The sequence below is a fragment of the Pteronotus mesoamericanus genome, unplaced genomic scaffold (assembly GCF_021234165.1).
Source record: "Pteronotus mesoamericanus isolate MK-2021 breed Mesoamerican mustached bat unplaced genomic scaffold, CSHL_Meso_final contig_58, whole genome shotgun sequence".
Taxonomy (NCBI): Eukaryota; Metazoa; Chordata; class Mammalia; order Chiroptera; family Mormoopidae; genus Pteronotus; species Pteronotus mesoamericanus.
Genome location: NW_026555205.1, coordinates 4612528 through 4639536, shown reverse-complemented (window position 1 = coordinate 4639536; position 27009 = coordinate 4612528). Strand labels below are relative to the sequence as shown.

The 27009-nt window shown below is 39.9% G+C and overlaps 1 protein-coding gene across 1 annotated transcript in view; it reads right to left on the bottom strand.

The window, feature by feature from the left end:
* The window catches only part of TRPC5 (transient receptor potential cation channel subfamily C member 5), a 183460-nt gene that overhangs the window by 36274 nt on the left and 120177 nt on the right, over positions 1-27009 (bottom strand). Inside the window, exons 3-5 of the mRNA XM_054580356.1 lie at positions 11282-11618; positions 9795-9934; positions 3428-3750 (exon numbers count right to left, since the gene is read on the bottom strand). Of these exons, the coding sequence (XP_054436331.1) occupies positions 3428-3750; positions 9795-9934; positions 11282-11618 (800 nt within the window). The remainder of the gene's footprint in view (positions 1-3427; positions 3751-9794; positions 9935-11281; positions 11619-27009) is intronic.

The window sequence follows — 27009 nt, the reverse complement described above, 5'->3', positions numbered from 1 at the left end:
TGAGTAAGAAAACGCTTAAAAGAGCAGGTAAAGTTTTGGCAGAGCTTGAAGTATGGGTAAAAGTTTTCCAGGCCAACCAGGTAGGGATAGGCATTTGAGGCAGAGGGAACCCTATGTGATGAGCGAAGGCCTGTAAGGCTGAGATGCTCTCCTGTAGTTGGGAAAGAGCAAGATATTGACTATGAAGAATAGGAGTGAAAGGGTAGAGAGGTGGGGTTCAGATAACTAAATCCTGTATGATATTGTAAAGAGATAGATTTTATCCTGGAGAAGATTTCGATACCTGGTGAATATGAAGTTAGGGCGATGACAGGATAACACTGGTAATTTAGAAAGAAACTCGCATGTGGCACATGTAGGAGAAATAAGACTTAAGGCTGGCACATGGAACATTTTCTATAATAGATTCTCATGTAAGGACACAAAATAAGTCTCAATAAATTTAAGATGATTGAAATCATCAAGCATTTTCTCTGATCATAATGGTATCAAATTGGAAATCAATCACAAGAAAAAACTGAAAAACACACAAACACATGGAGGTAAAATCACATATTACTAAGCAAAGAATTGCTTAGTGAATTACATACACCAATACAGTGGTGTATGTGTGTAAAGGATGGATTCAAGAAATACAATATTTAGGAAGTAGATCTTATAAGGCTGAGTGAGAGGCTAGATGTGTTGCATGAGAGAGAGGGTAATGGTCTCAGATGACTTGTAGGATTCTGGCTGGTGTCACTTAATAAGATGATGAACTAAAGTGAAAATAGGTTTGGGGTGGGGATATGGAGATAAGGAATTTAGCTGTGAATATTTTGTGCTTGAGAGGCTTGTGGCCCAGCTAGGTGTATTCAGGAGGCATTTGGAGATGAGGGCCAGGGCTTTAGAAAGATATGCAAAAACACAGTTCTCCCTGGGTTTTGCAAGAGTAAAGTTACATGGGGTGCCCATGTGAAAGTGGTCCCCTTAACTACAGTATTTACCATGGCCTGGGTAATGGGCATATTCAGTGATGAATAACCTGGTTATCATAAAGCCAGTCCCACATGGCCTGCATATGAAGCATATCAGCTGCTTCACCTGAGGGGCTCCACTTTCCATATTCACAGGGGCAGGTGAAAGCACCCCCTTCTCAGGGTAAATAGAACTTAGTGGCTTTTATCCAGTCCACCAGGCTGGCTGTGTGCGTGGATGACTTGTAGCGGCCTCTGATCTCTGATTATTCCATAGTGAGCTGTGGGTTCTGCATCAACCTAAACATGTTCTTTCACTCTGTAACATTCAAAACCAAAGACATAGCCCCCAAATTAGTTACTCTCACAATACATTTAGGTAAAAGTTTCTCAGAAAGCTGACGCTATTGAACTATAAAATGAAACAAGTCCTTCACTCTACTTTCTGATTTTAGTAGTTTCTTGGTATCGCCCTCCCTCTACCCTGACAACCTTCTCGCTGACCACAGGTCTTAGAGGTATTTTAATTGTCCCCGCAAAATTTTTCCCTTAGGGGGCAGCTTTGAGGCTGGTGGTCCAAGCTCAGAATGATCCAAGTCTCAGCTTGGTTTAGCATTAAGGCCCAACCCAACAATTTCTTTTATTTTAATTTTAACTATTACAGATAACAATAACAAAGAATTATATGTTTAGTATTTCTCTTATTATTTTCCATTTCCTTATATATCCAGTGAACCAACTCAGAGTCAGGTTTACTGCCATTTGTAAATTGCATTGGTAACTTTTACCTCTAGTCACCTATCACAGCACAACTGCAGATTCATACCATGGGTGACTAGGTAGCCATCTAGGGAGCAAAGGTTCATCATTCCCTGCCTTTCTCTTTTTTCTTTTATTCTCAAACCACTACATGTTTCTGTGAACCAGGGCTAGTCTAGCAAATCCCATTTCTCTGACATCACCTAAGGGGTTCTGAACTCAATTCCAACATTCAGGTATGTATAGGTACTCCCCACACACACACCACAACCAATTCTTCAACACCGTCTAGGTGGTCCTACATTTCAACTCAATTCTGACATTTATGGATTAAAGATTTAGTCCCACAAGACTGCCCCTCCCCTCACTTCAGATCACATTCAAAAGTCCAGGCATGCTTCTAACTAACTGGCTATAGACTAGAGCAGCAATTTTCAATCTTTTTCATCTCATGGCACACATAAGCTAATTACTAAAATTCTGCCACAAACCAAAATATATATTTTTTGCTGCTCTGATGAAAAAATAGGTATAACTCTGATTCATTCACACCAAATGGTTACTGTTGTGTTGGCTGTTGTCATTTTTTTTGATTTGAAAATCTAAGGAAAAAAGGTCAGTGCCCCTAACTAGTCAGGTATTGCATGTTTTAAAAATTCTTGTAGCACACCTGTGTCCTGCAGCACACCAGTTGAAAATTGCTGAACTAGAGGTTTCCATGACCCTCTTCTTGGTTTCAGTTAAATTGATAGAGCGTCTCACAAAACCCAGAGAAATATTTTACTTACTAAATTACTGGTTTATTATAAAAGGACATAATTCAGGAATAGCTAGATGGAAGAGATGCATAGAGTAAGATATGTGGAAAGGGCATGGGGCTTCCAAGCCCTCTCCAAACTCATGCCCCTCTCTCCAAATCTTCACCCACCTGGAAGCTTTCAGAAACATATAATTTTGGGGTTTTATGGAGGCTTCAATGCATAGGCATGATAGAATAAATTCACTGGCATTAGTGATTGAAACTCTCCAGCTCTTCTCCTCTCCCTGTAGGTGAGGAGGGTGGGACTGAAACTTCAAACTCTCTAGTCACGTGGTTGGCTCCACTGACTACCAGCCAACAGCCTTAGGTGCTTTTAAAAGCCACCTTTTTAACATAACAAAGACACATTATCATTCTCAACACTTAGGAAATTCCAAGAGTCTTCCAGGAGCTCTGTGCCAGAAAAGGGGGCACGAAGATCAAGTACATTATTTCTTATTTAAAATCACAGTATCACAGGGTGCATTAAGATATGTTTGCATCCTCCCTTTTTCTTTGTTCTTGTTTCAGAATAGTTAAGTTAGCTCTCTAGTCAATTGTTCAGAGGAATAGCCTTGCTCTTTCATTTCCTTGGTGCTTTTTGAGTGAGGAATTATTTACCCTCTTCCCATTAATTCTTTTAAAAATGTGGGATGCTACCAAAATAGTTTATCTCTAGATGCATTTCTGGGAGCCCAGCTCTGTGTTTGACTCTTCTCCCTTCTCACCTAGGTCTACCTCCTCTCCTAGTCTGCTGTGTCAAGTGAAGAACCTTCTCCACTTCAGACCCTTCAGGATGATCTGTGAGTGAGCTTTGCATGCACTGTTAAGAAACAGTGATGAAGCTGTGGACTGAAAATGGGGCAAAGAAAAAGAAGGCTGCAAAATGCATAGAGGAGAGGAGGAGTCTTACGTGGAGAAGGCATTGTTCTGTTTCTCACATCGGATCCCTTTGCAGTTGTTGGGCTCATCGATCGCTCTTGTCTCGTAATAAAAGTAAAGTTGGTTCAATCCGTTGGCAAAAGCCAGAAGGACCAGGCAGTAGATGAAGAGGAATTTGAGGATATCGAGCAGCATTCTCCCCAGAGAGATCTGTAGAGGCCCTAAATGGGAGTTGGCTGTGAACAGGGATATCAGACGCAATGAACTTAAAATGTTGGATATTGCAAAGAGTGCTTCTGCAATCAGAGTTGGGTGCCACATTTCCCATTCTTCCCTTGGACGAGAACCATTATACTGAAAGAAAGAAGTGCACAAGATGAGAAGTACAGTAAGCATGATTTATAAAACTTTATCCTTTTACCTCTCTTCTGCACCCAAATAAAGTCACCAAAGTAAGTGTCAAACATTCATTTATACAACAGATCTTGTGCATGACACTTTTTTCCTACCCAGTCAACATATGATGCTAATAACTTTCTCCCTCCCATTCCCATCCAAATATATACCTAGGATATAGACATAGCAAAATGATTTTCAGAGCACTAATCCAGAGCAACCACCTATGGTTTATTAACAGACATTTTCTAACTGTGGGTTTGCCAGATTCTTGGGGAGTGTCACTGGAACTGAGCCACTGGTATGCCCAAGGTAGTGGGGATGAACCACTCTGCTGCCTAATGAGATTTCAAATTAGATTTACCTGCTCAATTCCCCATCCCTTTTGTCTGAACAACACGGACAGTTTGTTACTGAAGGATAACGGATAGGTTCAGCCTCTGCAGTGTGCTGTGTTCATAGTTATTTCCCTGCTGATTGCAGTTTGGGGCTGATGGAGCATCCTTACAGGGTTGTTACTCAGAGGTTTCTGCTAATTTTTTTGCAGTCTGTAATGTATTCCATACTATTACAAATGGCATGTCTATTTTCCATGTAGTGAATTTAGTACTGCCCACATAGGGGTGTATGCATGTATTTTATTGTTTCTTTGATAGCCCTACAAGTTGGAATGTCTCTCTAGCACAAATGAAGAACCATGGGGTTGAAGGAGGGGAAGAATCAGTATTTCTAGGATTGTTATCCATTTTTCAGCCCTGTCCTGGATTTCCAGCTCCTGGGACATTGGGTATCCAGCCTTGTAGAAAGATAGCTTCATTGTGAGACCTAAGGCCCAAATGGACTTCGTCACTTAAAACTGTCTTAATCTCTCATGAAAAGTAGCCATGCAATTGCTCACAGTGTCCAGGGCATAGCAGCTGGAAGACACCACAAATAGGGGGGCAGTGACCACAGGACCTCCCAGCATGATGAAGGCAGTTCCAGGCCCAGGGCTTCCATGGTCAGTGCTACCCAGGCAGAGCCCAGGAACCACTGAACTTATTTTGTCATGTTCACCTCAGGGCCACTCTGTCTTTGCTCTCACCCTCCTCATCCTTGAGGACACAGCCTGCAAGCTGCAGAGTCACATCCAGGAGACCAGAGCCGACTTGGCCTGCAAGGGGATGTGCTTCTGACACCCTAACCCCATTCCCACCAAAACAGTCCTCCCTCCAATCTCCCATTAAACAGCAAGTTTTCTTTCAAAGAACAAAACAAACAAACAATCCCCCAAAATGCCTTTCTCTCTCAACTTCGCCATAGAATGAGGATAATATCTACTTCTACCCACTACACACATTTGAAATTATGTATGCATATGTGAAAGTCTGTGTACTCCATAAGGGGAGATGTTATGGAAATACAAGAAATTGCTTATTACCGTCCCAAGACAGAAGGAGATTTGGACTGAAATTCAATCTGAAGAATATTGCCTTGAGCTCTCATCTAAATATCAGTTTCTAAAGACTATATGTAAATAACTTTCTTGAGAAAATGTTGCATTGGAGGCTAAATTATACTGTTAGCATTTCTAAAATATGCTTCAGTTCCAACAACTGGAGAAACTGGTATTGTTAAATTAACTTGCATGTATCCAATATTCTTTACTGTTGGAGGTGTTTGGAGAAACTTTGCCACAATTCTGCTTTTGTTTCAGATAGATTTTAGTTGGCCAGTCAGTTTTGTACACTCTTGGCCAAATCTTGTATCTCTACATTTTTCCTCCCCCCCCCAAAAAAAAATTTGCTGCACTGCTGTGGAGGGGTGGCATTGTTATGCCTATTTCACACAGTCACACATGAAGGAACTGAAATACAGAGAGGCAGGGTGACTTGCTTAAGATCACACAGCAAATTGGTGGCAGATCCAGAACTAAAACTCTGGTCCATAAACACTCAGTCTAGCACTGTTTCTATTAAATGTTACATCATAGTTGATATCATAGCACATGCTGTAGATATGTAGGCTTTTAAAGATTTTGAGGTATACATAAAAGACACAGACTCTTTGCTGATAAGAAAACAGATCTGTTTGAAAATTAGAGATTATTAACTAGAACATGTATAAGTCATAATTTAGGTTTTTTTCCTCTGCACAGCCACAACTGTTACCCAATAGATGGTGCCCATCAGTCTGCTGCCCATTATATGGTGAGTCTGAATTTGTAGAACACTCAGAAGTGTAAAAGATGATTCTTGTGGCAAATCTATGCTTTGCATATACCTTTGAAGAAAGATATAATATATGAGAGCAGGAAATACATTTGGAGCTCATTTATTATGGAGGTCAGCAAAAATGTTCTGTTAGGGGCCAGATAGTACATAAATGGTAAGGCAAAAGTAGATTTGCAGTTGTGAGTTCACAAAACACAGATTTTTTTTTGTATTATTATTTATTAATTATTGTATTATTTTCCATATGAACCACTGTAAACCTACATTTGCCCCACCCCGTGTTTTTGGCTTTGTGGACTATATGGTTGCTGTAGCCGTTACTCAACTGTTTTCTTGTAGAACTAATAGACAGTATGTAAAGAAATAGATGTGGCAGAAAACCAAAGTTTCCCTGCAGACCAGTTTTCTGATCCCCAGTCTAACACAAGTGGTTTTCAACTTTGTTCCTTGAAACTTGAGAGAGAAGTGGAAGCATCTGGTGGCCACTGTGGGAGCCAAAGAGGAGGCATGGAAGAGCATTCCTCATTCCAAATTCAGTCCTTTAAACCCTTTAATATATTGGAGTTCTGCATAAGTTTTAATTTCAACATGTGGTTCCTTGGAAAAATTAAAAGGTTGAAAGCCACAGATCTAGTCCAATCTTATTTTTCAGAGGCAGAATCTAAGGTTCAGAGAGGTAGGATGACCTATGGTAATCCAGCTTGTGAGTATTAAAGCAGGGATTAAATTCGGGTTCCCTGACTCTTGAGTTAGTGATATTGGGAGGAAATTAATTTTTCTCATATTTTTTGAGATGGAATGCACCTGAAAAACTGGACTTCATGCCTTTCAAAGGGGTGTGAATTGCATTCCATTAACTCAAAAGCAAAATAAGAAGAGGAACAGACTAATGTGGAGACTCAGTGATAACAACAATGGCTGTCTGTGTGCCTATAGCCAAGTACTGGCTAAAAAAAGAACTACAATGGAAGTAAGGTGGTGGTGAAATAAATCTAGGTGATGTTATCTTAGAAGAAAAGAGGACAATTATTCTTTGTGTGTATGGTTATCTGGAGGGGAGACACCAAGGGCCAACCTTACATGCATTTTTTCCTTTTGAATACTTCAGAGTGTGCCTTTTGGTTCCTGTTGTAGACCACATGAGACGGAGTATATGAGGTTTGTACAGAAGGTATCCAGCCATGTAATATGCAAAATAGAGACATTTCTTGAAGAAGATACAAGATACAAAAAACATTGTACATAGGGCAATGATGCCTCAGTCCCCTTCAAAATAGGCACCTTGGGACCTCACGCAGTTCTTCCAATCATCATCAGCTGTCCTGTCGTATTTTCCTGAATTTCATCAATGGTCTGACATCTCATCCCTTTAAAAGATGATTTAATTTGGGAAAAGCCAGAAATTGCAGGGTACCAAATCTGGGCTGTAGGGGGCTGAATCACCTGGGTGACTTGATGTTTCACCAAAAAACTCTGCACAAGATGTGATGCATGACTGGGTGCATTGTCCTGATAAAGCTGCCAATCACCAGATGCCCATAACTGCGGCCTTCTGAATCACCAGAATAGTTTCCGTGGAGGAGTGTTCAAGCTTAATGCAAAACTTGATGCAAATTTGTTGCTCTATTTGCTCAGTCTTTTTTATTGCAACAGCCACACAGTATACATGCTCACTCAACAGCATCTACTGCCTCCACTGACCAGTACAGTGAAGTTGTCATTGTTCATTCATGCCATCCAGTCCACTCCCCTTGGCTGCCAGGGTACATCCATGTTGTGCAAACCATTTTTGTTATGCTAACAATGTCTGGACTTTCCTCAGACAGACTTCATATATATTGTTGAAATTTTTTTACTCTAATAAAGGATCTGCTTTAAGTCCAGCTTATCCCATGATGCTTCTGTACTTCTTCAGTATGACAATGATCTGAAATGTTTCAAGGAGACTGGGAACCAGAGCTCTTGTGTCTTTACCTCATAGGGGTTGGCTCAGCCTATTTTGAGAAGTTCATCTCAGGCTGGTGTGCTCTGTGGATAAGTGGACCAGACTGCCTATTTATAATTTCTCATTGCAAATTCAAAGTCTGGATGTGGCATGTCCTGTTTTGTAAATTTTCTTTTTTATTGAAGGACTCCAGCTTGTTGGCAAATGCTTCCTTTGAGTTAAGTGTTTTTCAGTTAAGGGGCATTCACTCAGTTTAGTGGAGCAGATTTATCCTTATACTCTGTGGTGGGGAGGTGTCTAGCTTCTTGGAAGCCTTACCAGTGAAGTTGGATAGGTTATGTGATCAGCTAGTGTTGGGCATCAACAGGTACATTTTCATATTCCCAAGAGTTAATAATTTTTGTCATCATTTATTTTAAAATTCCTATTTAAGAAAAAGCCACCAACTTCTAGATTGCTAATTAATTGTTCCTCCAGTGTATAAATACCACTTCCAAAGGAAGAATTATTTATTTATTTATTTATTTAGGCAAACAGTGTTACTTAGTCAGCAGAGTGCCAAAATGACATGGATTTCATCCAGGCACATTAACCAGACATTCCAACATTTCCTTACCAAGTTTTTCTTGTTAAGAAGTTGTAAGTATGTGTTAAACGATCGTAGCCTTCTTAAAAATGTTTATGACTGCATTCAATATCCATGCTCCATATAAATAACTCTCAACATCTTAAGATTTATACAATATGCATATTAAGGATATAAAAATAAAGTAAGTTGTTGGAGATTTGGGGAACAGCCATATTCACATTCTAAAAGTTAATGCAGAATTTAGTGCCAAAAAGCATGACTGACTAGATAATCTTGGCGACTGAATTGTCAGCCTTTTTTCACATTAGAGAAGTTCAACTCAGGGTAGAAGGAGGTTGGCCATTCCATCATCAAATGAGCACCAAACCTGAACTTGAAGCCTGTGACTACCCAATGTGAAGGACAGGATACAAAAGTATTGTTTTTCAGGATAATTCAGGCTGTACAATGTTCAGGAAAAGCATCAAGTTGGCGTGTATCTGTGTTTGTGTGTACATATATATTCATCATCTGAATTGGTACCGAGACATAGGTTGGCTGATACTCAAAAAGCTGGATTTATCACAGCTTGAATGATCATCCTGTTGATGGAAGTGATGAGAGAGGCAGAGACAATTAAAGGTCTGTGTCTCATGCAGTAGAGTTTCTAGTGTTCTGTTACCGGTCATATGAAGAATACTTGGGGAAGTGTAAATATTTAACTTTAAAAAGAGACAACTCAGCAGGTTAGAGAGAGATGACTTCATACTGGATGCACTATTATGGAGAAGGAACAGCCTTGTTCTGTTTGAGCCCACAAGGAAGAAGGATTGCTGATGAATGTGTCACAGGAAGAAAATATTAGAAAAATTATAAAGTTAACACTTTTTAATGAAGTGACAAGGGTTGAGAGGAACTTTTGGAGATAGTGAGTTCAGTGGTTTTTCCCTGTCTTATGCAAGCATCAGTGGGCCATCTTCTTGGAAAAGATATTGTAGTGAGGATTTAAACACTTCCTGCATGGATGGGTGGCTGAAAACCATTTTACTCTCAGAGTTTAAGAGCCTACGGATTCATTTGCAAATAGCTCCATTCTCCACTTTCTTTGCTTAGGTGGACACTGCTTACAGACTATTAAACAAATGTTTATATGGTACTTTCCCACAGGGAGGGACTGTCGTCAGCATTTTTGCCCTAAACTGTTTATGTCCCCAGTGCTAAAACTTAATGTATCCACAATCATTGGTTAAGAAAAATGGCAGACATTCCAAGTTACCTTGACATAGGCCACAATCTTCAAGGAAATAGTTGCCAGGTAGAGTGAGTTCATTGCAAAATCCATCAGGTTCCACCAGTCATGGATATATTCAGTAAATCCACCATCCCACATTTCCTTAATCTCCCCCCAAATGAAACCTGAGGAATGGAAGTAAAAGGCTTATGTCTTCACAGGGTCAGAATAGTCATCATAGTCATAGGAGGATTCCCCCAAGTAAGGAAAGATGAAAAAGTGAGTCAATCTGGGTCAGTGGTGTAAAGCCCAGAGAGATAGTAATCATTTGCTTGTTTTTCTTTTCTATCTTAACTCCCAGTCTTGAACTTACCAAAAATAATATACTTTATCTGAATATGCACATATGTTATGCTTTTCTGGCTGCTACTCACTTTGAGTATTGTTACTATAGTTACTGGAATGCTGTTATAATTTTGGATGCCAGTTTCTACCCACTTCCCATTTTAGAGTGGGAGTAATTTCATCAACAAATTAATTTGATCAGTATTATCTCATTGTTCTTAGCTTCCAATATGTGCTGGGGGGAAACTTCTCAATGAGTTTTGAAGTGAGCAAGCCGACCATGGACCAAAATGCTTGATATCAGGGCTGAAGCCAGGCATGGGGTCCAAAATAATTTAGAATCCTCTTTTCTCCTCTCTCTTCTCACTGTATGGTGGTTTCATGAAATTCCACTTGATAACATAGATGCCTTGGAATGTGGAAAGGAGTAAAGGGTATGGCTGTAGTCTAAGGCAGTGCTTTTTAGACTTTAAAGTGCATGTGAGTCACCTGGGGATAATATTAAAATGCAGATTCTGATTCTATAGACCCGGGGTGGGACTTGACATTCTGTATGTCTAACAGGCTATAGGTGATGCTGACGTTGCTGGATTGGGGTCCACTGTTTGAATAGCAAGGACTTAAAGGGTGGCAAGCATTAGAGGATCCAGTGCAATCTAATTATGCCTAGAGACTACTAGTAAGGCTGCTTTTACCATGAATTGTTTCCCCTTCTGATTGTTTCAATCAGTATACAAATAGTATGTCTATTCTGAATAAGTACTGGGATTGTGTGGGATAGCTACAAGAAAGCAATAGATCCAAGTGCCCCCCTCTTAGTTATGGGAAAGAGGGCATTGAATAGACTGATCAGCATGAGCCCTGCCTAACTTACCTGAGGTCCATCCTGACTGATACTTGGCTTTCCTTCTAAATCAACTGACAGACACCTTCTTTGTCTTTGATGATGTTAGGTTAGCAGAAACAAGCTCTGGATGCACTGCCAATCTCACTGTAAAATAGGCAATACTGAGTGGACAGAGCCTCAGAAAGAAGGAACTACATTTCTGAGACTCTCAACAAAGGACTACTCCACTGCACAGAGGAAGCTGCCTTAGTTCATGGCCAGTAAAACTACCTATTCGAGTAGTTTCTTCAGACAAGACCAGCAGTAAGTCTGGCCATATCCCTTGGTCCCTTTGACTCACCAAGTACCCAAGGTAATATCATCCATTCCACGACAGTTGGGGGAGGTCCCTGTACATGAAGGTCTGTTCTGACGATGTGTTGAGAAGCCAGGAGAAGCATGAAGAGGAAGGTCAGATATGATGCTGTGTGACAGATAAACTTGATAAAGGGTTTCTTGATGAATAGACCAAGGTTGCTTCTGGGTGAGATCAGATAAGCTATAGACAGCATGGGAAACAGGAACCCAATGGTCATGCAGGTTAGAAGCTTGACTACCCAATGTTTCCGCCGCCATCCAGGGAAGCCATCATACCACAGAGTGGCAAGCAACTGCTGGCAATTGGGCTGAGCAACAAACTGGGAAAAGAAGAGAACGATTTAAGCATCTGAGGTGACCAGGAGGCAGTCTACATTTATAATACCTTTCCTAGTTTACAGCCAGCTGCATGGCCAATTTCCCAAAGAGGCTTTATTTCCAGGTTCCCATGAATGGGTCTAACCCTAGACACAGCTCTACATGTCAGGTTATGAGAATAGGTCTTCCTTAAGATTGTTTGTTTCATATATTAAACAAAGTCACTCTGTTTGGTTTGTGCTTTGACATGCCTCTCTATTCTCCTTCCCTTCATATTACAGAAATGGTTCCTGAAACCTGGGTTTCCATCAAAATTGCAAGCATTTTTTGCATCAAAATGGGAAGCATTAAAAAAATCCATATCCCAGGTAGACCACAGGCTGACTGAGTGAACCCCTTTGTGTGTTTGGGTAGAGTCTGGGCAGCTGTTTTATAATGTTCTCCTGTGAATTTACATGCCTTTTAGCAGATAATCATGGGGATATTCCATTTCAAATTGATTTACATTTATTCATTCCCCTAGCCTATGTAAGGTCATCAACAAATGTGCACTTTGGGCAAACACAAACGGGCAGGGAAACAGCTTGTGCCTGTGGCTATGGATTGGGATGGAAATGAATTCGCTTTTTGATTTAGTGTTTTCCCCCCTTTCTTTCTGAGAACCTCATGGTTGGCTAGCAATGAATCAGGTTGCTACTTTGCCATTTATTTAACACCCTCTAGTCTAGACATGCAAGGGAAGAAAATGTATTTTGGGGCCAATATTACAATGTGCATACAACTCAGATGGGATCTTACTTAAAATCAGTCTACAAAGTGTCAGTGATTAAATAAATCTGTGTTAGATGAATCTTGGCAGGTCTCTCCCTCTGAAGCCTCCTTTCCTTAGTGTATGTAGGGGAGTGAGCTCTGGTAGCTAAGTCAGGTCTCTTAGGAGTTGCAACTATGAACTGTTCTTAACATAGTCAGATTAACTACCACCTATTGATCCCTTATAATGTGCCAGGCATTGTACCAAGCTTTCACATATATCATCTCACAGCATCCTTAGAGGCAGATATTAGTATCATATCCATTTTACAGATGATGGGACTGAGCCCAAGCTTACATTCTTGGTAAGTGATGGAGCAGTATTGTAGCACAAGCTTGGCTGATCAAAGACCAAGCTTGTAAACAATCTGTGAATGGTATGGTCTGAGGCCTGCAGTAAGCTGATATTTCTATTATCTTACCCACTGGCTTTACCACAGTGATTGAAATGCCCACATCACTTATTATTTTGGGTTAAGGCATTGGAGTTATATATTTATGTTTTTATGAATTAGTAATATATGAAACTACTAACTACTGTTAAGAGTTTAAAGTACATCATATTAGCCAACTATCTAGCTATAAGGGACTTGCTTACCAAAAAAGCCCAGAAGCTATGGGGCCCTCTGAGGTCTGGGTTCATGACTAGCAGCTAAGAAAAGCAGGAGGAATGATGCTAAAAACATGAAGGAAACCTGAAGATCTTAACTCTATGTTTTATCCCCAGGGCAGATCATTAGGGGACCCACCTTTTCAAGTTACCTAAATCTTTTCTTCATAAACCTGCTAGGGCCCTCACTGCAGTTTTTTCCCCTGCAACATGTCATTTCTCCAAAGCAAGAACTGAAAATTATTTTTTTCTTTACTGCTGCATAGGACTTTTGGAAAAGCTGTAGCTTTTTTTCCATTTGACATAAAGTTGTGTTTTAAATGGAGTGGCTCAATAACTTTTTGTCCCCCCAAAGTATAATTTTTGATAGGAATAATGTCAGGTTCTATTGGAAAGAGCCCACCCCTCCCCGCCAGACAACTAGCAAAACCACTTTGATTTAATCTCAGCAGAGCTCTGACTTCACTCATTCACTGAAGACAATTATGTCTCACCAGTCTATTGTATGCAACTTTTGTTTCTATAGCTGTCTAAATAATCATATGGCTTGTGCCTTATTCACATGCTGAACCTAAGGCAGAACAGAATTTAACTTGCTCATTGCCAAGGGAGTGCAAAACCAATGTGATTCAATTTAGGCGTTTCAACAAGTATTTCTGTGCAGCTGCTCTGCGCACAGTTCTGTGTGGCACATGGGGAGAGGATCACAACAGGAATGACTGACAGTGATTCTGGCCTGCAGGATCTCTTTGAGACACCAGCAAAACTCATGTAAAACAAGTAACAGGACAACACCATTTGTGGTCAGACAGCTACAGAAGCAGTACAAATGGTAAATGTGTCAGGTTCCAAGATGGTTGGCTCTTACACACCGATAAAGGCCGCTCCCCTCCAAATCAAGAGATTGTGTTAGTGAGGACATTAAAAAAATGCCCCTTTGGACTTCCGTTATCACCATTTTGTAAAAAGAAAGGTCAGAGTAAAATCTATTCATGCAAACTGGATCTACTTACCATTAGGAAAAGCTCACTACTTTGTGATGAAACACCCTAACTTAGGAATTCAGGGAATTCAGAGATGGGAAAAATCAGCAGGCTCTAGAGTCAAAAGGCAAAGATGTAGGTAAATGCTGGGGAGAATCAAGATGGCGGAGGAATGAGTGGAAATCACACTGACCTCCTCCCAGGACCAACCTGGAATTACAACTAAATTGGGGAGAAATCACCTGGAACAAACAACTGAACAAGAGCGAGAAAGGAGCCTTGTAACCTCGGAGACAGAAGAATTGGCTTTTGTGCAATCTAAGTGCCACTTACCCTGGTACCCTGGCGGCACAGTGGGTTAGATACGCCTGAGGAGAAACTGCGGAAGGAGGCTTTGGAGAGAGAACTGGGAGAGTAGCTGGTGGGATCATGGTGCTGACTCATCCCCCATGTGGCAGCAGCCATCTTGCTCAGGTGGAGACCAGTCCCCCTGAGAGGCATCCACGTCAAAGGACCCAGTAGCCCCACCCCCAGGTGGGATTCCACCCTGTGCTGTCTAAGATGCCTGCTGAGTGCAGAGTGTCAGCTGCAGACAGCAAATCCCCTGCTAAAGGGGGAGCAGAGACATCTGGTGACACTTGGGGGAGAGACTGGGGATGGAGGCTTTAGGGAGAGAATGGAGAGAGTAGCTCGGGGATCCCAGTGCGGACTCCTCCCCCATAGGGCAGCAGCGGGAGAGGACCCAGTAACCCCGCCCCCAAGAGGGACTCCACCCTGTCCTGAGCCGTCTAAGGTGGCTTGCTGAGTGCAGAGTGACTAGATAAACAGCTGAAGGAGACATCCACAGACAGTAGATTACTGTAAGTCTCAAACAGACTGTCTAAGGTCAGACAGCGTCAACATTGGACATTACCAGAGGCAGGTCCAGAAAGTGAACACAGCAGTCTCCAGCCATAGAAGTTCACACCACAAAGTCAGGAGATCAAGACAGATCAATATAAGAATCAGGAGCAAAAGAGAAGAGTCTCACAAATAATGGGAAGACAAAGGAATACGCCCCACTTGAAGGGAAAGGAGCAATCCCCAGAAAGAGAACTAAGTGAAATAGAGGCAAGTAAACTATCAGATATTGAGTTCCAAACAACAGTTCTAAGGAAGCTCAATGAACTCAGTGAGCTCAGAGAAAATTACCAAAAACTACAGGGAAACTACGAGGAACTTACTGCAAACTATATCAGCATGAAAAAGTACTGAAAAAGGACATAGAAACTATCAATAAGAGACAAGAGGAAATGAAGAATACAATTTCTAAATTGAAGAACACAGTAGAAGGAATCCAAAGCAGGCTGGATGAAGCCGAGGATCGGATCAGTGAGATGGAGGATAAGGTAGAAAAAAGCTCCCAGAAACAACAAGAAATGGAAAAAAGACTCAAAAAGAGTGAAGAGGCATTTAGGGAAATGCAGGACAACCTGAAACGTAATAATATCCGTATACTAGGGATACCAGAAGGAGAAGAGGAAGAAGGGCTAGAGAACCTGTTTGAAAGAGTAATGATGGAAAACTTCCCTAATTGGAGGAGAGAAAAAGTCACCCAAGTCCAGGAAGCACAGAAGATCCCATTCAAGAGGAACCCAATGAGGCCCACTCCAAGACACATCATCATTAAAATGGCAAATATCAAAGACAGAAAATCTTAATGGCAGCAAGGGAGAAAGAGGTAGTAACATATAAGGGAGCCCCAATACGGATAGCAGCTGACTTCTCAATAGAAACCCTGCAAGCCAGAGGGGAATGGCAAGAAATATTCCAAGTCATGAAAAGCAAAGGTCTGCAACCAAGACTGCTCTAACCAGCAAGGCTCTCAATTAAAATGGAAGATGAAATAAGGAATTTCCCAGACAAAAGAAGGCTAAAAGAGTATACCTCCACCAAACCAGCACTGCAAAATATGCTAAAGGGACTGCTTTAAGATGAAGAAAAAGAGTCTATGAATACCCAGTTCCTTTCAGAGTTGCCAATACTTGATATTACCAATATTTTTTAATAGCCATTAATCTGATTTTGACAATGATGTTATTTTAATTGTTCCTTCACTATTCGTTGAAACTAAACCTGTTTTTGTATATTCCTTTCCTATTTCTATTATTTTTTTAAAAAAGCTTTAAATGACTTTTTGGTATTCTTTATCCATTTATTGATTTACGGTTTGTAGAACTTTTTTTCCCTAAAAAGAAACCCTATTAACATGTTTTAGAGGTGTTGGAAATACTTTTCTATTCTATTCTTTGTCCTTTACCTTTTTTAATATATATATTGCGATATAGTTAAATGTTTAATATAGTCATATTGTCAATATTTATTGTCAATAACTTCTGGGTTTAAATATTTTACTTCAGTTCATGAAAAATATTAGTTCTATTTTCTTCTAAAACTCCTTAGATTCTACATATTGAATTTTAACTCACCTGATTATTTCTTGTATAATGTGTGAAATAAGGTTCTATATGTGTTTTATTTCAGGTAATAGAGGTCCATGCACCTTATTTGTTGAATAAGCCTTATTTTCCCCATTGATTTGAAATATCAACTTAATCATATATTATATTGTTAGATATATACATTTGTGTCTAGAATGCTCATTATATTTCATTGATCTACTTGATTATTTCTGTGCTGGTGTCATGTTGGTTTAATTGCTGAGACTTTACAATGGTTTTAATTTTTAAAACTATTTTATAATTAAATTTAACATTTAAAAAATAAATAAAATCAATCTGCATTTAAGAAAGAAAGAGAGAGAGTAATGGAACTCCTGCCTTTTGCGACAACATGCATGGAACTGGAGAATATTAAACTAAGTGAAATAAGCCAGTCGATGAAAGACAATGCCATATGATCTTACCTATAAGTGGACTCTATTCAACAAATAAACTAACGATCAAAGTAAACCACAGGCATGGAAACATGGAGCAGACTGAAAGTGACCGGAGGTGATGGGGAAAGAGGACAATGGTAGAAAGGAGGGGAAGGGAGTAGACAAAGAACATGTATGAATGACCCATGGACACGGACAACAGAGTGGGAATTGATTGTGGGAGTGGGGGGTGGGGGTGGAATGGGTGGAGGGGGTAAAGGGGTAAAAATTGGGACAACTCTAATAGAATAAACATGATTTATAAATTAAAAATAAATAAATATGAAAGTAGAAAAAATAAGAAAATACATGTAAATGCTATGCAACCCAATTAAAAGAAAAAAGAAGAAGGGAAACAGCAGAAAATCATTAAATCAGAGAACCTCCCTTCCTCTGGAAACCTTCCTGATTGTCTCAGCCAGAGGAAAACCTTCCTTGAGCCCAGACCACTTTGTTTCTTCCCTGTGATACCTATTAGAGCCTGTCCCGTGTTACACTTTCTTACATGTAAAACCTATGACTTGGCCTTCTTACAATGATAAGCCTCTGAAGGGGAGGGGCTATTTTGTATGTTGTATGACATTTCTTACCTCAGAGGACTTTGCAGACATTAATTGTATTTGTTAAAATGACAAATTTATCCTCTCTGCTTCCCTGTTAGATTTCAGACCTGAACGTTCAACTTCCCAGGTGACATTTCAAACATAACCCAAACAAAACTGTCTTCTTTCAAAGCCCCCCAAGGCATGCACACACGTACAGGATTTTATTTTCACCTTGCATGTTGTGTTCTTTCGAAGCATATCTCTAGTAGTAGTTATAATAGTCACAGATTAAATATACGCAGGACTTCTTATATTTTAAAACACTTTGCATGTATTAACAAACCCAGAAGGTAGTATTTCAAGTTGTATTTATAATTTTTTTAATTCTAAAAGTAACACATAATCATTATTGAAAATTTAGAAAATATACAGAAGTTTGAAGAAGAAAACTTAAAGCACCCATAATCCCATTACGAAGAGATCAGGTAACTTTTGTGCTGTCTCTCAGCCCTCCTACTCTGTCTCTTGTCCTTCATGAATGCATGCACACACACACACAATGTGCTCATGGCAAGGCTTTATAGGCTCTTGTCAATTAGCATTGCTTCAGGAGCATTTCTTATCTCACTAAATACTTTTCACAACATTTCTTCTCTTTATCACTCTCTGAGTATATGGAGCACTCCTGTTGAGGCCCAACCCTCACCCATACCTCCATCCCCCGCTCTGGTCTTGCTTTTGACACTCTATTCTTGTTGGTACTATATTTACACCCACTTTATGAATGAGAAAACTGAGGGTCAGAGGTTAAATCGTAATAATGATAACAATAACTGTTTGAGTGCCTACTATGTGTTAAGCACTGTAGTAAGCGATCGTTTCAGAATAATGAGCTAGGGATAGACTTCCCTGGTTATTGTTTGAGTCCCCACTCTCTGAGGAAGCAATGAAAAATGAAGGAAAGTCCTCTCGTAGGAGCAGAGGATCTAGGGGTGGGAGATACCCTATTGAGAAGTAAGCCATGTTGTGAGGCCGAGAAAAAAAGCCAGTAGCAGTGAGCTTCCAGTGTCTCTGTTAGAAATAGGCAATAGTCAGAGGAGAAAAACCTTTAATTCCCAATAGGCAATGGTCAGAGGAGAAAAATCTTTAATTCCCACAATCCTCCTTATTTTCTGTCATGGAAACTGTCAGCAAGAAAAAAATTAAATTAGGACAAAAAACAAGTCAGTCCCACATTTAGTCATTTACCTGGTTATTTTTAGATGATTTTGAAATTGTTGAGTGTGTACATAAATGCAATAGGTGACACTGGAAATAAGGTCACCTTGACATGTTAAACATTCAAAGGTTTGTTTAAAAAAAAAGTACAGACCTGTTGTTCTAAGAAGTAATTGGCAATGGGTTATCTTTGTGTATTCCATAAAAAAGATCAACAATTTTCAAGCAGGGGAATTTACAGCTATAAACCCTTCTTCTTTTAGTTTATATGGAGGAAAAGAACATCTGAAAGGTGAGAATGAAGCCCCCATGACCCCAGGGGAGAAGACAAGGAAAGTTTTAAAGAAAAACTGAGTTACAAGCTATGGCAGGACCTGGGATGAGGGCCTTTCTCACTCATTTGAAAAGGTATACTCATCTTTCCAGAACTTCCTTATGCTCCCTCAGTGAATGGCAGCACACTGGGATAGGCCCAACTTTCATTGCTTTGGATGTCAAAAGATAGCTGGGTGTATATAAGGGTATATTTAAAAAGCCAGCCACAGAAATAATTTGCAATAGAATGAGTTTTATTGGTTTGTTTTGTAGTTGCTAATTAAGCTTGACTCTGATGAGGAGAAAAATGTTCAAAAAGTAAATTAGTGGCAATGCAAAATTTCTGGAAGAGGCAGAAATGTTCAAAACACCTTCTTTCACCACTGCAGTGATCTTGCTGAGCTATACTTTCACAAAACAATTAAGCTCTTTATCACTGCAGCAGAAATTTGAGACAATGAATAGGTTTTGGCAAATAGTTTAGGCCCATATTATGAGTGGAGGTAGCCCCTACATTTCACGTGTAGTGTCTAACATAATTTGCTACTTTTCCACCCAGATTATTAATCCATGGGGATTTGTTTAAAAAGGAGATGTGCTCTTACTCAGGGATTACTGAAACATATTGTATTCAGTTGGCTGCTGTTGCAATTAGCTAGCAGACTTGTTTCTCGAGATGGGATACCAATATCAATGGCAACCCGGGTGCAAACTCACAATATAAGTCAAGTGGCAATTTTACCTCTATTTTCAAACTAGAGCTAAACCTCACTAATTTGAACTAAATGAAGGACGAGGAAGTTAGATGCTGAAAACTCTGGTTTAGAACACATATTTAAAATATAATTTTTCATTTGCAAGTATACATAGCGGTCAGAATTAGTTAAATTAGGTTTCCTGGCAGATGTTATAATTCTGTGTTGGAGGTGATGGGCTGTGAAAGCATCTAGTGTGGCTGAATTATGTCCAATGCAATGGCTTCTTCTAGCCATGAGATGGCAGCAGAGAGTGATGGGAGCTCCCTTCCTACTCCAAAAGGGGCATTCTAGAAAGAAAAATGGGAGACTGTATTGGAAAATTTCTCACCAGGGAGAATCAGAGAGCCATAAATCATTGATCAAGTTAATGATACATCTAACAGAGCAGAGGGGAAATATAATGACAGCCAAAAGGGCAACCAATTCAGATGACATAAATCTTTGAGAGCTGGGTGCCATGGCAGTACCAAGTTCACTGCTGGAAGGATGCTACAGGTACACATATCCACAGCTCCTATCAAAAAAATCTTGGGACAAGATGTGTTTTGGAATTCTAAATTTATCAGATTTTATAACAGTAATATGTTGTCTATGCCATATATTAGGTAACAACCCTAGTGGAGGTTGAGGCAGCACTCATAATCAGGGTTGCCAAATTTAGTAAATAAAAATGCAGTGCATCCAGTTACATTTGAATTCCGATAAACAGTGAATAGCTTTTTAGTATGAGTATGTCTCAAATTATTATAAGATGAAAAATTGTAAGGGACACACTTATACTAAAAAAAATATTCACTGTTTATCTGAAATTTCAATTTAATTGGATGTCCTGTGATTTATCTGGCAATCCTACTAATATCAAATACATTAACATTTCAGCAGTGAAGTCTATGAATGCTTAGACACAATGGGATAAATCAAGGCCATAAATTTCCTCATGTTAGTTTATATCTGAATTTTCCACCATATGAGGTTTGATAGAAAATTTATTAATTTTTTCTTTTGGCTTTCAGAATTTGGTAGATTTTAGAATTGGGGACCGGTAATTGTTCAATAAATAAAAGAAAAAAATGGCAAGATCTATGGGGAGATGTCTTCATGTCTTCAGTGTATCTAGTTCTTAAGGACCCAGTTCCCCTTCCTCCTCTTTAGATTACAGGATGTGTTCAAGTACTGCAGATCCTGAAGGACTGGGATGAATGGGAGATAAAGTCAGGTATGCCCAAGCAGTTTTCACAGTTTTAGGGAGTTTTGGCTGGAGGTTTCATGGCCTACTGTGAGCTGCCCACCTCCTTTAAAATCTTCAGCACGAAATCAGAAAAAAGAAGGTGGAAGAAGCTTAACTCCTCTCTATAATAAATAACACATTTTGAAAACATGTATATTGAACTCTGACTCTGATTTGGCTTTTAATTTGTAGTGAGACTTGGGGCAAGTGTTTGTATTTGGGTCTTTATCTGTACTAGGGTGATCCTGCCACCTACCCTGTCTTCCTCATAGGGATGCCATGATGATCAAATGGATCATAGGTAGCAAAGTGCTTTGAAACATCCTCAAAATGGGAGATGGCATTCCCCATACATATTTGTTAGCTTAATAGTGCAATGTAGGCTGCAAATACAAAGATATTTCTAATCAGGTATAGTAGCATTGTCTTTGTAGTCAGACAGAAGGACCTGGAGTTAAAATGTCAGCTCCAGACCTTCCTGGCTGGGTGACCTTGACAAGTTGCTTAATCTCTCTGGCTCTCAATTTCCCCATCTGAAAAATGAGGGTTATACTAGTAACCCATGCTATATAGGTCATTGTAAAGATTAAGAATGTTGATTTAGCCCCTGGCAACAAGTCATTTTTCTTTATCATAGATTATTGTAAAAATTAGATGAAGAAGTAATCAATAAACATTAGCTATTTTCATCATTATGGCTGTTATTATAAGATGAAAATTTGTTGCTTCTTGGATAGATAGTCTTGAAATGACTATATATGTGACTTGACACAGACGTCAAATTTGCACACAGCACTGCTTTCATTATCAATTCCTCTGAATGTTCTGAGGGTGTGTTTTGTCATGCCAAATATTGGATTGGAATTCTGGAAAGGAGATTGGAAGTGGTGGTAGTAGGGCTAAGGATAGTGAGGCAGGGAAGAATAGTGCATTGAAGAGGTATATAAAGTTTGAATCAGTACAGTGTTGATTATATAGTCAGATCCTATAAATAACTCCAACAAATCCCAGAATGAAAAAGTGAACTGTTATGCAATACATGTTTTAGAGAAAAGAGGCAATTTGATAGATAAAGAAGATAATTCTTCATTGAGAAAGATTGGCAAGTCAGAATTGCAGGAAGGATGATTTTTTTCAGGGCTAGATGACAAAGAGAGGTATTTCAGGGGTTTCTTAAAGCTGATCTGGAAGATTCCATGAGTATGATTCCATGAGTAAGTTAAAGCAACAAACTTGCTCCAAGTGGCTTTCACTGGATAAATATTCAGGGGCATGACCGAGACAGGCCAGTGCAGTATGGCTCCTGTTTGCTCAATGTGAGCCAAGAACATGATGTTCTGCACTTTCCTGCCCACCCAACCATCCCTCATTCTCCTACACCTTCCCCACTGCCCTCACATTCTCCCTCCCTCAGGAAACAGGGATCCTCAATGTTTGAAGGGCCTTTTATTTTTTTAAAAAAATCCTCATCCAAAGATACATTCTTTGATTTTAGAGAGAGAGGAAGGAGGGGGAGAGAGAGATCTGAGAGAGAAACATCAATCAGTTGCCTCCCATAGGCTCCCCAACCAGGAATTGAGCCCACAACATTTTGGTGTATGGGACAAAGCTCAACCAACAGATCCACCCGGCCAGAGCTTAAAGGGTATTTAAGAAGTCACTATCCTTCTGCTTCCTGGTAGGACCACTCTGGAGCCAGTTCAATTAAGCCAGCAACATTTACTGAGCACCTACCTTGTGCCAGGTACTTGGGACACATGCATGACTCCAGTGGCCAGAATCCTATTCCTGGAGGAAACACTTAACAAATAATGATACATCTATATTCTTGCCCTCCCATGAGAGAGTTCCCAGGGCCTGATAAGAGCTGCATTGAAACCAGGAGATTTTCTCACTAAGGATTAAAACAGAAATGCAAATTCACAAAAGGGCAAGGTTTGTGTAGCTGAAGGGAGAATAAAATGAGCTCGAATCCTGAGGGAATAATTACTGCTTCTATGCATCAAGACCACTGAGGCCCTGGCAGTTTGATTTTTTTAATTTTAGTTTAAAAAAGATTTTATTTATTTATTTTTAAGAGAGGGAGAAAAACATCAATTGGTCGCCTCTTGCACTCACCCTGACAGAAGACAGAACCCCATAACCCAGGCATGTACACTTGACTGGGAATTGAACTGGTGACCCTTAGCTTTGCAGGTTGACCCCCAAGCAATGGAACCACACCTGTCATGGGGCCCACTGGTCTGATTTTAAAGAGAGTGGCACCTATCTTAATCCCTGTACTTTCTCCTTCCTTCTAGGGAACAGCCTTGTTGTGGGCATTTATTAATGACTTACTTACTATGTGCCAGGTAACCAACCTTCCTTCCTTCCATCCGTCCCTCCTTCCTTCCTTCCTTCCTTCCTTCCATCCGTCCCTCCTTCCTTCCTTCCTTCCTTCCTCCCTTCCTTCCTTCCTCCCTTCCTCCCTTCCTTCTCTCTCTCTCTTTCTCTTCTTTCTTAATCCTCATAATGACTCTATGAGGGAGGCATTATTGCTGTTCTGCAGATAAAGAAACAGACACAGAGAGACTAAAGAACTTGTAAGTGATGAGAGCCAGGTCTTGAACCCAGGTATATATCGGAGTCTGTCCAGAAAAAGTGCAGCCATTGTTAATATAACCAGAATGTTTTTTGTGACATCGATGTAACCTGGCAGCCAAGGGGAGCGGACTGAAATGCACGTGTGTGAACAATGACAACTTCACTGTAGTGGTCAGTGAGGGTGGTAGACTCTGTTGAATGAGCATGTGTGCTGTGTGGCCATCATAGTCAAAATGACTGAGCAAGTAGAGCAACTAAACTGATTCAAATTTTGTGTTAAGTTTGAACATTCCTCTGTGGAAAGTATTTCAATGATTCAGAAGGCTGCAGTTATGGATAACTGGTGATTGGCAGCTTCATCATGACAATGTGCCTGCTCATGCATCACGTCTTGCGTAGTTTTTTGGTGAAACATCAAATAACCTAGGTGAATCAGCCTCCCTGCAGTTCAGATTTGGTGCCCTATGACTTCTGGCTTTTTTCCAAAACTAAAACCACTTTTGATTTTTTTTTAAATTTTATTTTATTTTTTCAAATACATTTGTCTCTGCCAACCCCCCACCACTTTCCCTTGCCCCCTCCCTTCTTCCCTCCCTCAGCTTTTCCCCTTTGGTTTTGTCCATGAGTCCTTGCTATATGTTCCTTGACTTTCCCCTTCCCTTCCTTGTCCCCGCCCCCGTCCCTCCTTCCCTCTTGTCTCTGTTGATTTCTTTTCCTTTCAGTGTTGCTGGTCTTATTTTCCTTGCATCTTTGTATTGTTGGTTAGGTTCCACTTATAGGTGAGATCATATGGTAAAAAAAAAAAAAATCACTTTTGAAAGGGAAGAGATTTCAGATCCTCAGTGAGATTCAGGAAAATATGAAGGGCAGCTGATGGCAATTGGGAGAACTGTGTGAGGTCCCAAGGTGCCTACTTTGAAGGGGGCTGAGGCATCATTGTCCTATGTACAATATTTCTTGTATCTTGTATCTTCTTCAGTAAATGTCTCTTTTTCACAGTATATGGCTGGATATTTTCTGGACAGACCTCATAAATTTGATTCTCTGACCTAGGGGTCATTAGCCTACAGCCGAGGAGCCCAATAAAACCTCTTTTTGTAAATAAAGTTTTATTGAAATGCACCACTCTCATTTGTTTACATATTATCTATGGCTGTTTTTGTGCTTTATATATATTTTTGTGTATTATAGTGGCAGAATTGAGTAATCATAGCAGAAAGCTTATGACCCACAATGCCTAAAATATTTATCTGACTTTTACAGAAAAAGTTTGCATACTTCCCTCTCTCCAAGCTCTAACCACCACATCACACAGTCTCTGGTATGTAGACTTTGTTGTTACAGCTGAGGTCAAAGTCTGGCTTTGCTATTTATTAACAGTGTGCCCTTGGACAAGTCGTTTTATTTCCATTGTGCCTCAGTTTCCCCATCTGTAAAATGTGAATAATAATATTATCTATTTCTTAGCCTTGTTGTGAGGATTAAACAAGATACTATGCATGAAAAGTTCTTAGCACTGTGTTTGGATGCCTGGTATATAGTAAACTCTCAAGATTGATAGTTAAATTACTTGGAGTGGAAATGACAACACGTAGAATGTAGCTCTGTGCTTGGCATATAGTGAATGTTCACCTAAAATACCAAACATTTGTATTTATCTTATTTTTGCTAACTCTAGGGCCTTGTAGTGCTAAAGAAAAGACAGTTTAGTGCTGGAGCTAGAGGTGTGGGGATCAGCAGGACAAGGGCAGTGGACACAGAGGTTCTAGCCTAGAGAGCAGTTGACAGCAAATAATTTATTGTGGAAAAAGCGACTTAATGCTTTAAGCCTAAAGCGTATTATAAGACCAAAGTGAGATGTGTGAGTAAGAAAGCAAGAGTGAACACACCCAATTCTGTGAGGACTTTTTTACATCTTCAAATTCTCTCTCCCTGCAGTGCACTTGAATAAACTGTGATTCCATCCTTTGAAAATGTTGGAATTTTCTTAAAGATTCTAGTGTGTGCTAACCTCCCCATTCTCCAAGTTTCTGTAGCAACTAGAAAAAATTACTATGTGGTATACTTTGTACTCAGTTGTGTTTGGTTGGTCTCCCTGATTAGAGTTCAAACAACTGTAGAGCAGAAACCATGGCTTTTATTTCTCAGGTTGAGGGTGAAGGAGGATGCTGCTGCTATTAGACAATGAAGGGGTGTGTGTGTGTGTGTGTGTGTGTGTGTGTGTGTGTGTGTGTGTGTGTGTGTGTGTGTTTTCCTGATTGGGGAGGTCCCTGATTTAGAAGGGAAAACAAATTTCAGGAGCAAAATTTTGGGAGATAAATGAAATATTTCAGTGTCTTAAGTGACAGAAAAACAAACATGGCAAAAAAAGGCAGGACCCTCACAGTGGGAACCTTCTGCTAGGTGGCTACATCTGGCAGTTACTCAGATGGAAGAGGAAGTTACCAAAATGGAAATTCTTATCTTTGCGGAGGGAAGCCATTGGATTACAGTACTAGTATTTCTGATTGCCATTTTATCCTAATGTCTCTGTTAAGGTTAGCTCTTTACTCCCAAGGTGAGTTCCTTAATTAACAATTCACCATTTGCAAGTATCTGAGGACAGAAGGTAAATATGCTTTGCTGAGGGAAGAAGGGAAGAGCTCGCTTTCCCTTAGGAAGAGCATTTGCTTTCTTTATATGGGAGTTTTCATTTCTCATAATCTATATTTTGAGTCCCTCTCCCCATTATTCAAATGGAATACATATTTCCTGTCATTGATATAGACATTATTCAAGCAAAATCTCTTTTTTTCTTGCCAGTTTGTAATTGAAAGCCTATGGCTCTTGCAACAGGGATGATTTGGGAGTAGAGACACAGATAAGAACTAACAAAGGAAGCAAGTGGATTCTCCCTCAAGCTATCTTAGTTTCTGTATAATGTAACTTCCAGTTGATTCTGTTTCAGAGGAATGTCAAGGTCATAACTGGTGTGTACTACCCAGAGTGCCCTGGCAATACTTCTTTGCCTTAACTCTGACTGTCATATACCTCTCTGAAGAAATGAGAAGATATAATAAGTGACAGACTCAGAATTTCTGGCTTTTCACAGGTATGGTGATTGTTTTTGTTTTGTCTTGCTTTTTCCTTTCTCTTACAGCTCACATTATTGCTCGTGCATTTTAGTCAGTCATAGCAACATTTCTTAGTTATCACATTGTGTAGTCACCATGCTCGAATACCCGGGAACCTTGGTTTAACACTGTTCTTAAAGTTCGGTCTGCAAGACTTCTGAATTGATGAGATGACTACCTACATGTGATCAGGTGTGTTTTTCAGAATGATCAATCTTGATCGTGGAAGATGAATCAGCAAAGGGGGTGGGAGTGGGGTTATGGTGGACTGGAGACAGGGGTACTGATTAGGAGTCTATTGTAAGTTTCCAGG